At 41.2% G+C, this 14,741-nt stretch overlaps 1 protein-coding gene across 1 annotated transcript in view; it reads left to right on the forward strand.

The window, feature by feature from the left end:
• Positions 1 to 3,665: 3,665 nt before the first annotated feature.
• The window catches only part of me1 (malic enzyme 1, NADP(+)-dependent, cytosolic), a 91,109-nt gene continuing 80,033 nt past the window's right edge, over positions 3,666 to 14,741 (forward strand). The window contains exon 1 of the mRNA XM_053433422.1: positions 3,666 to 3,968. Coding sequence (XP_053289397.1) covers positions 3,846 to 3,968 — 123 coding nt within the window. The 5' untranslated portion in view covers positions 3,666 to 3,845. The remainder of the gene's footprint in view (positions 3,969 to 14,741) is intronic.

Here is a 14,741-nt window from a genome sequence, read left to right on the forward strand (position 1 = left end):
GTTTATTTTACTTCCATAGAAGTTATGTTTTCATTTCATTTTTCTTGAAACCTGGTGGAAGGATGGAACATGAATCAGGAGAGAACCCAGTAGTTTTTGCTGGGGATCTGGACAAAGGGGCAAATCCAGGAATTTTCCATCGCTTTCTTTAACATTGTATGATATTTCATTTTTTGTAGGGCTTTGAAATGATTAAACATTTTAATCAAATTAATCCCAGGTTTCTATGGATTAATCATGATTAATCACATTACCAGTTTTCTTGGTATATTTTTGTGAGAACAAAAAGATTTATGACAAAAGACGGGTATATACATTTAACACGTTTTCTTTTTTATTCATACAAAGACTAAACAATGGTGCTGCAACGCAGCAGTTCTTTAGCAGTTCTCTTTGCTATTCCATATGGAACATTAATATAATCTTCATCCTAAACAGAATTTGGGCTTCTTAGCCATTGTATGGTTGAATAAAACTTTTTCTTTTTAAATCAAACTGAAATTATTTAGGCTTCTTAGCCATTGTTTGTATAGGATGATTGAATTTTTTTAATTTTATGTCAAACAACCATTAACGACACCATGACACAATCTAATGCCCTCTTAGCTAGTCTTCCTTTAGCCAGTTGGTGAGGCAAACTAACTTGTTCACATTCTTTGACAGTAAAGCTGACCGCTTCTTTTGCACAATGGTGAGGCTGGTTTGGCGCATTCCACTTGAACGCGGGTATTGCTAAGGTGAAACGATAACGTCTTCCCGCAGAGTATGCATATCACCTTGGTTTTTTATTGATTGTTTCATCTCTTATTTTTGGAGCACGAACTTCCCATCCAGAAGGTTCTCAGGTTCATCAGAATTATCCATGTTGTTTGTTTGTTTGTTTGTTTGAATAGCAGCTGCCGTCTGACTGCATTAGAGCGGCGACTAGTGCAGATTGGGCGGAATTGTGGGTATATTGGAAGGTCCTTCTGCGTATGCGTTAAATGCGTTAAAAAAAAAAAAGAATCCTGTAATTTAATCATAACGCATTAACGCGTTATTTTTCACAGCTCTTATTTTTTGACATTTTCCCAGATTTCTCAAGGAATCATTAATGGATCTTGATGATCTTTGGTGCAAAGCATAAAAGCTTGATTGGATTTTAGGGTGCTGTTGGGTCTTTACTGAGGTATGTGCTCCACCTATGCTATTGTAGTTTTTAATGAGCTCTTCTTACTTGTTTAAAAGTGGGCACGGCCCATTGGAAAGGGTGACATCACTTCTGTGCACCAATGAGAACCTATCAATATTTTAATAACAAGTAAGTGGGTAGTTTGCTCATGTATGTCCCAGGATCAAATCAACAAGCAGACACAATAAGTCATTCAGAGTTTAACGCATGTATACTTGATTTATCTGGACGAGTCGCTGCTGATCACACTGTGAGTCTCAGAGAGCTTAGCCAGGTCTGTCCATTTGGCAGGAGTCTGATGTTGACTCTGAGTCTTAAACACAAAGAAGCTTGCCACTGCCACAAGGAAGCATGCAGCAAAAAAATACTATGACCCCATGTGAACCTCCACGGCCTGATGGGGCTTCATTGGTTGTTAGACAAGTATGCAAATACGTATGAGATAAAACTGTATTTCTAGTTCATCTGAGATGGAAAACATCATGAGAAATGTTCCCAACAACCCAAAACACCAAGAGAAATATCAAGCCTCTTTGTATATCTGCCAATTTACACGTTCAACAGCACATGTGGATGTCAAAGAAGTAACAGATGTATCAATCGCTTCACTAATAACAGGATAACAACACTTAGTTAGAGCACCAGCATGGTCTGATTTATGTGAGGAAATGCTGTATGTCTGCAACGAGTGCAGTCATGCTCATTACTCTGACTATTGTTGGCACATTCCATTTAGTTTAAGGCTTATTTTTCTTCTAATTCAAAAAAATGTCTCGGCCTGTCTGTCAGTCGAACCAATAAAACTGGTCAAACATTAATATCGTCTTCAACCAGCATAACCACAGGCCAAGCAAACAGTAAGTTCCAAACAGGCATGTTTAGACTGCATTAGTAAAGTGGATGAGGGAGGAATCCACAACAGTCCTGAAAACCTTTCAAGTCATTATAAGCCTACCAGTGTATGAGGACTTAGCCTCCATTCATACTGAGTCTTGGTTCTTGCACTCTGGTCTGCAGATGCACTGTCAGATAACGTTATCAGTGCAACTGTCTTCACACTCTTGGCACAAGCTCAAGCTGTGCATGAAATCAGACTTCAGATGTTCTCACCCAGGTTCCAACCTCCCTTTATCTCAGTGACACACAGTTCTGAGGATACCTCGGTAGTGGAGGCAGACATGAAGGAGCCAGAAAGATATGACAGCATGCACCTGATTAAATCATTTTAAGGCGAAACAACAATAATAGTAATAATAAACATCTCTGTAAATACCTGTGCATCTAAACGGACAATAATACATTGGCTAGAATACATTGACCTCGATAACTCAGCTGGTTTCCTGGTAAGACCTTTGTGAATTCGGCGCAGTCATTCCATCCCTGTGTGGTGTGTGGAGTAACAGTTGAACAACCTTAATCTCACGCCACAGTCACTGTCAAACTTGCTGCTCTCTGATGTTGCAAAACTTTTCAGCTGTAACCATGTGAAGGTCGACCTTGGCTTCAAATTTCCTCACTCATGTCACAGCCCTCCAGCGCTTTGTGTCATAAAGTCATATCAGTTATGTGTTTGTGAGAAATGTCATGACTCTCAAAAACCCTGGAGAAACCTGTGGAGAGGGGAGGGGGTGGGTGCAGTCATACTAATTACAGCATGAAGGCCTCGCTGTTTATGTTAGACCCAGTAAAGTCACTGTCACCCCTGGGAACACTGCCCATTGTAACACATACTGCACTACAATTATTAACAATATTTCTGCAACTGCAAACTCCTTTTGCTACACTTATTCTACTACCACCACTATTTTGGTATTTTTAGCCTACTGCTATTAATAGCATAGGGTTATGTAACCTACTGTTACGACCACAACACAACATCAAATTGTTCTCAAAGGCTTTTACTCTGGTCGAAAGTGTTTAATGTACAGGTTCTCCTTGCTGCTTCTTCCTGGAATATTTTTTTTCTAGATTCTCGTAATATTACAACTTTGTTCAGAAATGTACAACTTTTCTCCCCTTTATTCTGGAAATATTATTTTCCCCTTTAAGTTGCCCTAATACTTGTCATTTAGCTATGCTAACAGTAGTGCTAATATGAATCTACTGTTACAACCTCACTTCCTTCAGTAATATGCTGGTGCTTCTCTTTTCTCATGTAATGCTTGACCTCTGGTCAAATATTTAAAGGGATAGTTCACAGAGAAATGATAATCCATTCATTATCTACTCACCACTATGCCGCAAATAAATTAAATAATTACTAAATAATTAACAGCATGAATGTTTTTAAATGGAGGCCTATGGCTCATATTATTTTCTGTGAGGTGACCTAAGCCGTACACAGAAATCCTAAATTCAACATTCGTACCATTCATAAATTAACCTCAGAAAAAAATGAATGTGATGTAGTTTAACAGTGTAAAACGATGTCATCATATAGGAGAAGTGAAGGCATAGAAGTGAAGGACAAGTTCCCTCCAGGTTCACGTGTGTGACAGAGTGAACCCGGTGGCCCACTGATCTGCGGGGACTGATTGGGAACAATAAAAAGCTGTGGACTGATAAAGACGCTGTGCCTCTTCTTACACTCACTCACTGTCCATGAGGGACCTGGGCTGAGCGGCTGCACTTGTTGAGTTCACAATAGTTCACCGGCGTCGCTCTATAAAAAGACATGTCACACGGACTGGTCAGACGGGAGTCGGTGGACACGGAGATGCAGAGGACCGGCGGGAAACCCTTGGTGTACACCACGAAGAGGGGCTTCGATGTGACCCGGAGCCCCCTCCTCAACAAGGTGAGCGCGGACACAGCGGGACACAAGCCGCCTTGGAGTTTCCACGGCGTTTCTGTCAAAGACGGAGCGGCCGGGCTGGTTGCTGCCTTCAGGGGCCGTGGGAAATCACACCTGCCTCCAACATCACTGTGACGGTGTTGGGGAGAGATGGAGCTGTTCATTAATATCACAACTCAATAGGTGTATTAACTTTTAAATTGTGCTACGCTAACAGCTACTGAGATGCAGGCCCTATAGCAACCTGTAGCATCGCTTTGCTAACAAGGTGCTAAAGTGCTAATGTTAAAGATGCTGACTTGGCTTAATGAGGTGTTACATTTAGCGTCATACTCACTTGACGCGCCTCCTCTACTCACTATGAAAGCAGCAACAACAAAAATATTTGAGATGTGAATCATGTTTATCATCAGACAACTTTTTGTCTTGTTTTCTGGATCTCCCAGGGAGTCAATGAACGCAGCACCAGCCAGGAGGTTTAGGTATCAGCTTTGTGGTTATATTTAGATTTAAAGAGGCTATTACTGCTATGTCACGTTTTACATAACCATTCCAGCCCATCTTCATTCACCACAACAAGTGATGCATCACATTGTTAAAACTGGTGTGAGACCAGTGTGACAGCGGACATCGATCACAGTAAGTGAAAGTCACCACTGCCTCTACAAACTCCTAAAGACATTTAAGATTGAGGCTTGGTTTAACTTCCTCTCTAAAAGAGTAACAATGAAAGTTGCTTAGTCATGCAGCTCATGACATAGAAACAAAGTTATAAATAAAGATACATAGAACTTTATCAAAATCACAGCGTAGCCAAGTGCAGAATCCACTTAAAGATCTGTCACAATATACTAATAAAAATGGGCAAACACAAATCATAGACTGTTCTCCATATGTAAGGGACCATGATAAGTACAGTCTCCAGCAATTGTAATATATTTTTTCAATTAAAATCCAATTTATCACTGTGACTGATATTGCAATGGTAATATCTGTCAATCATTTAGTTAAAAGTACAAGCTTTTGAAGATATCTTTTGTTTGTCCCAAAGCTGGGAAATTTGCTGTGTTGCAGCAGCAAAGAGAAGAGTTAAAGATAGACACCAGTTCAAGTTATAAATAAGTAAATATGTAACATCAACACAATCAAATGAACGACTATAGTTTGAAGGACAAAAAGCTCAAGTGAGCAAGAGCTACAATAGGCACCTCTTTTCATTTTAGTGCTGAGTTTTCTCACATGATTTTAGTGACCAGCATTAACTGTTGAATATTCCCTTTTTTCCCACTCTGTAAATGCATCTTTAACAAAAGAGCCCCTGGCAGCCTTTGAGTCCTTCCAGTGTTTTCCTGGTTTGTGTGGGGGGATGGGGCCCCACAGCTCAGGCAATGGTGACAGGGTCTCTGTCCATGGTGCTGACTGGCCATCAAAACAACTGGCTTGATTCAGGGTCACTCTTAACATCAAGTGTGCACTGTGAACACTGAGCATAGTCTGACTGCTCTTTGTCAATATCAGGCTAATTTTAGAACACTTGTGCAGTCTAATTCCCCCCCTCTGAGCTGCCCTCTGCACGCTCACTGGACAAATCCTCATGTTTCCCTGTTGGCAGCGACAGGAGCACGTTGAAACTGCTCTGGCTAATTTCACTTTGAATTCATAGATACAAAATCCAAAATATGATGTTGCAGACCACAGAGTCTGTTCACTTTTAGTATGACAGCAGTCCCTGTGTGATAACAGCCACAGGCAGTTTAATAACGGCTGAAGGAGCTGCCAGCCGGAGTGGTGTCAACACCGAGCTGATAAGTGAGACAGTGGAGTTCACACAGGCCAGTGTGTTTAGGTGAGGGGCGGTGTTGTGGTAGCTGCACAGAGACCCGGTTGTCGGTCAACTTAATGACTCCACTCCGACACCGCTACCTACTGTGCATCAACCCTGTGTCTGTTTGATTTAAAGTGCGTAAGTGTGCATGGTGTGCAGGGGTGAGTGAGGTGAGGTGTGTGAACAGAGATACATTATAGGAACAAATTAGGCCACAGTTTTCAACCCTGGTGTGTTACACCAACATGCACATGTCATGTTGGTGTAAAGTGTAGATCATGTTTGTTTAATCAGTGGAATTTGTTTAGTAAAATGTCATTTAGAAACGGTACACCTCATTAACGTTTGAGCTTGAAGTAAACTGGATTATATTATAGTACAGAATAGATCGGGTTCTTCAACAAAATGGAATAAAAACTAGAAATACATCTCCTGTGTGAAATAAATGATCGCATTCAAGGGAAGTGTAGTGCTAATCTGGACAGAGCTGAGCACTATGATTCCAATATTTCAAATGTCAAGTTTTCAAATTGTGTTTGAACTTTTCAAATTATGCGTCTCACTACAGTGAAAATTAACTGGAAAGACTTCTTTTTTTATAAGCACTTTATTCAAATACGACAACACATCGACGTCAGACACTTGCTTGTTTTTATACTAATCAATATCAAGTATAGGTAGATGCAGTTCATGTATATGATGAGATGACTACAGGACATACATGTCACACAAAAGTCTTTGTCAGCTCCCTTAATTACAATAAGAAACCTTTACTGACCAGATCGAATGTAAACAATCGTAACAAAGGCAAACCCTTGATTAAGACATTAGTCTGGACCTCCATGTGTGAAGTCACACTGTTGGCTGCACTTAGTTCTTTGCTGTTTGTGATAGTCTACAATTGCTTTTTCTCTATGGAACTGGAGAATTTTCAAGGAATGGCTCGGTATATTATTGACTTTGTTAGGTTATCCGACATCTCTCTCATTGCTTCTGTTTCTGCTCTGTCTATATATTAACTTAATTTGCAGTGGATCATGTGTAGCTAACCACTTGTTGATGATCACTCACTATTGCTATGTAGTCACAGACATGGTACCAAAGCACAGGTCTGGTGGTCAGCCTGTTGTTTATATTCTTCAATTTATCAACATGTTGTGAAGCTTCTCTGTTCACAGCAACATTTGAGCCAACCATGGTGTTGTTTCAGGTTGTGGTTTGTTGCTGATCTGAGAAATATTGTTGTCTCAACAACCCTTTTTGATATTCTCCTTATAAAACTTACATTTGTTAAGAGAACATTTTCTTACTGATCTGATATGAAAACCTTCTGTTTAGACTACGAGGATGCTTGTATAGTGTGAGAGGTCAATCTGCAGGCCTTTAGCTTCAGTGCGTAGAAGCTGGCCCAGTAAACTGTTTGTTTACATCCCAATTTACACCTTGGGGCCCTGAATGGACCCAGTGTACAGTGAGGCTCTTAAAAAGGGCTGGAAAGGTTGACCTAAAACTATGTGGAAGCATGACTGGTCTACAACAAGGGATGTTTCGTTTGTTTTAATACACTTCTGTTGTGATCTGGGGCCTTGTCTGACAGACTCACAGCAATCATCTTAACACCAACTCTCACAAGCACTTCTCGTATTGTTTGTCCTTTTTGCTCTCCCTTACTCTGTTTGCTCTCTTCTTTTGCTTAGAGTGAATGTTACCAGAGCCTTTGTTCTTTATTTTACGCAAAGGCTTTTCATTTCTCTTTCAAGTTGTCCATCTTCAAATGAGCTCATAATTTTGTGCAATTTTGTTGTTTGAAGTTCTCCTGGCCTTTAGACTTTTAGAAACAGTTTTTAAAGACAGTTTTTACGAGTGCACCAGTTTGTTCAACCTGAAAACAAAAACAAAGGGGGAATCTCCATCCATCTATTATCTGTACTGCTTAGGGTTCCTGGGGGAGCTGGGGCCAATTTCAGCTGATATTGGGCGATAGCTGCAGTACACCCTGGGTAGTTCACCAGTGTATTGCCATTCCCTCTTTCATTCACACAAACACGTACGTACAATTTAATGTCTCCAAATAACCCCAATCTCCATGTCTTTGGACTGTGGGAGGAAGCTGGATTACCTGGAGAAAAACAACACAGACATGGGGAGAACTTGCAAACCCCACACAAACAAATTGAACTGAGAATCTTCATATTTCATTGTTTTAAGAAGTTACCCAAACAGTCATTGCATACAGAAAGATTGTTAAAATTGGCTTAAATAACTCAAAACACAGGCTCCACCAAACACACACGTTACAGTAATAGCACAAAAAAGGGTTCCTTAAGCAGCCAGGTGAACCATTCCCTGTCAGTCCCGTACATGAACTGGGGCGAGGAAATTGGAGGAGAAGGTAGGAAATGACTGCTAAGCGCGTTAGCAGTCAGGCACAGGCGAGCTTCTGTGGCTCAGGCAGTGGCACATTGTTGCCTTCCATCTGATCCCCTGGGGATGAGGTGTGTTTACCTCCCTCAGCTGGTCCACTTCACCTCTAAGGAGCCAGTCACAGCACAACCTGCTAATTGATGCTGAGGGCCGCAGCGCTGAAAGCAGCCTGCACTCACCCCGGCAGGATTCGATTTCCTTTTAATCTCTCCACACATACACATATGCAGAGCAGATGTATGGGCACACACACATACTCACACTCACACAGCTTCACCTTCCTCTTTGGTTAACACTCCTTACTCCCTCCTCCCTCCACCAGAGGTGGAACCGGATATTATAGGTGTGTGTTCACCATGCAATAAAGAGATGAAGTTGGGTGCAAGATGCAGAAAGGGTTCTCTGTGATGAGGAAGAGAGCGCTGGCCATGCTTCACAGACGTCCTCTGTCTCTCTTGATCACACATTAATGAGGCATCTGTGTGAATCCCGGCCCTCAGTACGTCTCTCTGACGCTGGTTCCGACTGCCACGGCTATGAAAAACAACAACAAACTTCTCAAAAACGCTCTTAGCACCCAATCAGGGATGCTGTTTCACCTCCAACACTGAACTGAGTTGCCGGTGTGTCGGCGACCAACAGATGCCCATTCACTGGCTCTGTGCTGTGGTTGAAGTCAGTAACATGTGCAGACAGTTAGAAAGGTTGGGGAGAATAAGACGTGCAGCTTTGGTCTGTTTGTTGACCATTTTTCACAGTCTTACAGCAGCTGTCTGGCAGGCAGGTTTTACTTGTTCCAACAATTAACTATACTTGCAAAGACCTGCATTCAAATACATTTTACCCCTAGTGAGAAATGGTGCTGTCAATCATGCCTTTTAACGCTAAATCCTACGAGAACATAAATTGTTCACCTTGATTGAACAGCAACGATTTGTTTATTGAGGTTTTCTGAATCGCAAAGTCATGCATCATTTGAGCCTCTGAATGCTGAGTAAAACATAGGGCCCCTGAACAGACAGTGCTGCAATTGGATGCCCCATTTGTAACCACAGGCTCTGCATATGACACCGCAAGATGGCCCGCCAGATGAAAGACTCAAATTAAGAATCTCTGTTCTCGGCAGTAGCGGAACAACAATGTATCTGATTGGACACTGAGGATGTTTTGGTATGCCAAATGGCGACAGTCCTGATAACCCTCTGTTGAAACTGGAAACCATTAGGGTCACATGTTAGATTTACTCGGGTTTGGCAGATGCACTCGTCAGAAATGTTATCCCTCAACCAGGTTTACATTTCTTACCAAGAGCCACATAAACAAATTCAGAGTTTTTATTTTCCTAAGTGGACATATTTCTGTATGAGTTTCTACGTGGCTCTCTTCTTTGTGTAGCTTTCCATGTGAAACATAATGTACTCCAGCTGGTCTGTATCTCTGGTGAGGCCTGATAATGTTTTTATAACAGTCCATGCACTCTGATAGGATTATGTCTCAATTGGTTAAAGGTGCCTGTGAGAAAGAAGCCTGATGATCTGGCACAGACTTAAGCCAGTGGCGTCTGGAACTTTTATTCCCAGTGAGTCACCATGTCAGCGTGACACAAGGTCAAAGTTTGTTTTCTGCACAGTCAAGACGATGACAGTTGTGTGTGTTGACAAAGTATTACAGCAATGCTTTGTTTGTGCTGCTAGCCAAGGTTCCCATGGATCGTGGTAATCTTTCTAAAATTATCGGTCTCTAGTCTTGCGCCCCTATCCACCAATTATCAACATTTCAGGGGAAATTCTGTGATGGATGTCTGTGAAGATAAAACAGTGGTTTTAAAGCATATTGTATTTCTTGCAAAATTTAGGAACAAACAATGCTAATAAGGATAGAGTTCAAAAGTTTAGATGATATGGTTGATACCAAAATCAAGTCAGCAAGAAAAACAGTAAGAAGCTAGAGGCCATGTGTTTTACAGTAGCCTAGCATAAAGACTGCAAGTAGTGACAGCTAACTTCCAGGCATGAGTCAGTCAGCTCTCATCTAGGAAGTCTTGGAAGTCATGTGCGAAGCGGAAATATAGCTCAAGCATGTGTAAACTTGTAGTTCTAACATGTGGGATGTTTTTTTAGATTGTACAGGTGAGCTTTTCAGGTGCTAGTGATTCATGTTCCCCCTGATGAATATAATGGCTCTGCCCGAAATCACTCACTTATATAATGAGTTTGCCATTTTGTATTTGTGTCTGAATGTTTTATGAAGTTTTTTATATCCTATACAGTAGTGCACACATTGTTTCCCATAATGCATCATGAAAATAGTTTACAACTGATAGTCACAAAACCAAGCAATATATACCATCATGCATTGCATTCGCGGCGGATTGTTTAGAGGAGCGAGGGGAGCAGGAACAGCCCGACCTGTCGTACAATTATAAAAACAAGCGGAACAGATCATCACAGCTGTCGGAAACAAGTCTATTTCTGTGACAAATGTGGCCAAATCAATGTTTGAACACAAAGGGCCTCATATGACGGACAACCTACACAACGCCACAATATCAATACTTTGATCAAATGGATAAAATCTCTCTCTCTCTCTCTCTCTCTCTCTCTCTCTCTCTCTCTCTGTCTCTCTCTCTGTCTCACTCCTACACAAATGCAAGTGGTCACAGGAGACAGATTCAGGATGCATTCTATCTTCAGGTGATGTAAGTGTAAGATGTAAGTTTTTGGTTTTGTAGCTACTTTTATGCTGGCTCTGGCTTTCTATTTAATGTGCCGGCATGAGAAAGAAATGATGGTAATGCATCTTGGGCTGCACCGTTGAATTTCACCAAACTGCAAGAAACTTTCTAACCTTCAATCAAGACCTTTTAAATGCTTTATTTATTTATTTAATTATATTGCTGTACGGCTACTGCACATGGGGGTCGGACATCAATCTGCATCAGTCATCAGTCTGATTCTGAGCAGAAATGATTTTGGAATAACAGTGTGTGTATATATGTTACAGGATGTTTTGAAATGAATGACAGTGGTTATGTGAGGGTGAACACGATGATGATGGTCATCAGATTACAAGGCTACGTTTAATCGAGCGGTAAAAATTGGGACAAACCGTTCTCTGTTCTGGCTTCAAACAGAGCAGCTGCACTTGTCAATCCCCCTCCCTAGGTGGACTGCAGAGTTCTGTGAATGTGTGTGCACACTGTTTGAGTGTGTGTGTGTGTGTGTGTATGTGTGTATGTGTGTGTGTGTGTTTGGGGTCGAGGGGTTGTCCCAGGTGTGGCCAGGTGTTTCAGGGCGACCGCACGCATTGCTAGTGACCAGACATTCCTCTGATGGACTGGAGTGGATCGGCCAGACAGAGAGAGTGCATGCTCATTCTCCTCCAGTAACCTGCAAACTCGAGCTTTTTACACAAACGCACATTCGCACACACACACACACACATACACAGACACACGGACACACGGACACATACATGGCAAGTTCACAAACAGTTGCCATGTTGTTAAACTGCCGACAAATCAAGGGATCAGTGTTTTCCTCAGGATTGGCTTGAATAAACTTTGTGTCATATGATCAGACTATCAATTCAATTGTGTCGGCACAAACACAAATATAAACACACAAACATCTCTGAAGCTGTTTATACAATAGCAGGTCCCTCTATATACCCCTATCTCCTTAGCTCACCTTTGCGTTTTTTTGTAAGATGGTCCTCATTCATGTGAGCACAATGGAGAAGTCATTAGCTTGTCCCAGACAGAGACGGGGAGACAGTCTGAGCCTCGTCACCTTCCTATGAAGCTCATCTCAAGCATCCCTCCTGTCTTTTCCACCTCTGCTCCTCAATGCGGCTTTTGTCTGTTATATTAGAGTAGTGGAGGAGTGGAGGAGGGCTCTGACTGTTGTAACAGTGAAGTATTTTGTTTCAGCATTCTGCTTCATAGTGGACGCAGGACCATTATGTACAAATGGTTTTCTCAAGGTCTGAGAGAAGACTGACAGTATGACTGATTGGGTGAGGAATGAGAGCTTCTGATAGCATCAGAGGATTTAATGCGTTAAATACAAAATGTCAAAATGTCAGATTAAGGCCTAAAGTACCAGTCATACCAGCATTTAAAATTGATTATTTACAATTGAAATATCCATCGTGCACCATTACTGGGGTTAAGATATATACGCTTGTGAACTTTGACCCACCAATTTCTGCCTTGACCAATAGTAAGTTGACTCAACAGTGCTGACCTTTGAGAGAACAGGTGATTCTGAAATTCAGTCTGTTGAAGTTTTAAGCAATGTGCAAAGGACTAATAAACAGACAGTTATTAAATATGAGGCAATGGTTCCAGGATACAAAACAAAATAGAAATAAGAATCTAACTAATTAGCACTAAGCTAGCAGACCAGTTGATCAGCACTTAAATTCCAATCAGTAATGTTCATCATTCAGTTGTTTCATTACCCATCTTTTACAGTTTATTGCACCACCACCCAGCATATCTTTACTCCAACTGACCTTGTTCATCACCAGCTGCTCCAACACAAACAAAGCAGTTAAAAAACCCTTCAAAACCCTGGTATAGCTTTTACTTTCTCAAGTGAAGCTTGCCCTTTACCATTGACAATGAGCTCCTGCATTACCAGTGAGTGTGTTTTCCGGCCTTTTACTGTGTTTAAACAGTAGCAATGCTGTTGCTTTGTGGAGAGAAAAGTTCTCTTATTTCCTTGTTTTTACTGTCTAAGTGCATTTAAAGAACCAGCTGCCATGTAGGTGGTCATTTCTGCCATTAGAGAAACTCGCTTTGACACAAGGCACATGCTTTTCACTGGGGCCCGGACATTAACTTGACAAGTCCACGTGTGAGTATAATGATGTTTTACTTCTGAGGTGAGTCACAGAAGTGAGTGGGAGACTTCTGTGATTAATTGCTTCAACAGAAAGAATGTCAATGCAAAAACAGCTTAATTTCCCCTCTATGGTGATGCTAAAGTATAATGGTTCCTTCTTGGTATTGCCTTCAGTAGTAGACAGTTATTTTGAGACAGCCAGTTAAATTGGATTGGCCGTCTCTGAGACCACAAAGAGATTAATCAGGGATTTCCTGTGCTATTAAGATAGTTCAGCCAGTGGACACTTCACTGTGTTATAAGTGAAGCTTAAACATTACTCTACAAATTACACAACATCACACAACATTAGAGTTACAAATGAGAGAAATAAACATAAGTCAGGCAGTGGGCCAGACAGGGCTAGCAAAGCCGCATTCTGTCACCTGAACATGACCAGTGAATACCGATGCACCACAATCCAAAAGTGAATATTTGGAGGGACTCACAGAGTTACAGAATTATATCTAGGCTAGGACCCTTTCCCAGCAACACTCAGGCTCCTAAGGGACCTGGACTGTTCAGCATGAAAAGGCTGCCTCAAGGGGATTGGCTGCCTTTGAAGAGCGCTACATGTCCGCTACCTCCGCCCACTCAAGGCTGCCCTCCCTAAGTCAACAGTGGCTCGGTTTTCAAGGCTGTTTGGCAAACAAGCGTGTCTGTACATTCACAAGTTGACACCTCTTGATTTAAGAAGCACTGCGCTTGCATATTTGCTCTAGATGAGGAATTTAAGACGCTTCTTTTGGTCAGTGTCGAAGCTCAGCGTTGCTAGGTGGAGATCATGACTCAGGAAAATGAGAAGTACACACCCTCACAAGAGATGTGCAGTTGTTGTCCACATTGATAATAATCGGATCACAGGCAGGGGAATTGATACACAAAACGTCAAATACTATATGCATTTCTCGATAGGCAATGATGACTTTTTTACCTCTTCTCCGAGGTACAATTTGCAGTGTTTTTGAAAATAATAAAAAAAAATACAGATATAGTCCAAATATACAAAATGTTGGTAAAATATGCTCAAGATATGATTAGATTACAGTAAAGAAATTGCATAATCAACATAAATAAGTGGCAAGTGTACAAAAGGAAAGAAACAGACAATATAACACACAGCTTACCAAAATGGTTATGAATCAAATAAAAATGCATCACTACAAACCACGTGACAGTATTCACTCTGCTTATTGGTCAGATGTGTTCTGAAATAGGGCATATTTCATTCAATTTAACATGGATCCGCTTCTACCTCTCAACAAAATGCCCTGACTACAACACGTAGTTGATAGTATTTGTTAACTCAGGACTCTTAAGGCTGTCAAGATATTTTCTTACACTCCAGTGTGTGATAAAACCTGTAATTAAGATCAAATACATAGTAAGATGGGAGATTAAAACCAAGCATATGAATCTAATTTAGCACACAGAACTCAGCTATACATTTATAACTCCTCTTTTTGTTGTCAGCCTGCTTCTTCTCTTTTATCTGACTAACATGTTGATAGAGAAAACACTAGTGATCTTTGTGCTGAATGTGTCTGGCCCAGTGCACAAAGTTCAAGTGCTTGGTCTTCTAATGACCAAAATTGTTTTGCAAAGAGAGAGCACGTGAAGGGCCTCCACAGCACATTT

The sequence above is a fragment of the Pleuronectes platessa genome, chromosome 10 (genome assembly GCF_947347685.1).
Source record: "Pleuronectes platessa chromosome 10, fPlePla1.1, whole genome shotgun sequence".
Classification (NCBI taxonomy): domain Eukaryota; kingdom Metazoa; phylum Chordata; class Actinopteri; order Pleuronectiformes; family Pleuronectidae; genus Pleuronectes; species Pleuronectes platessa.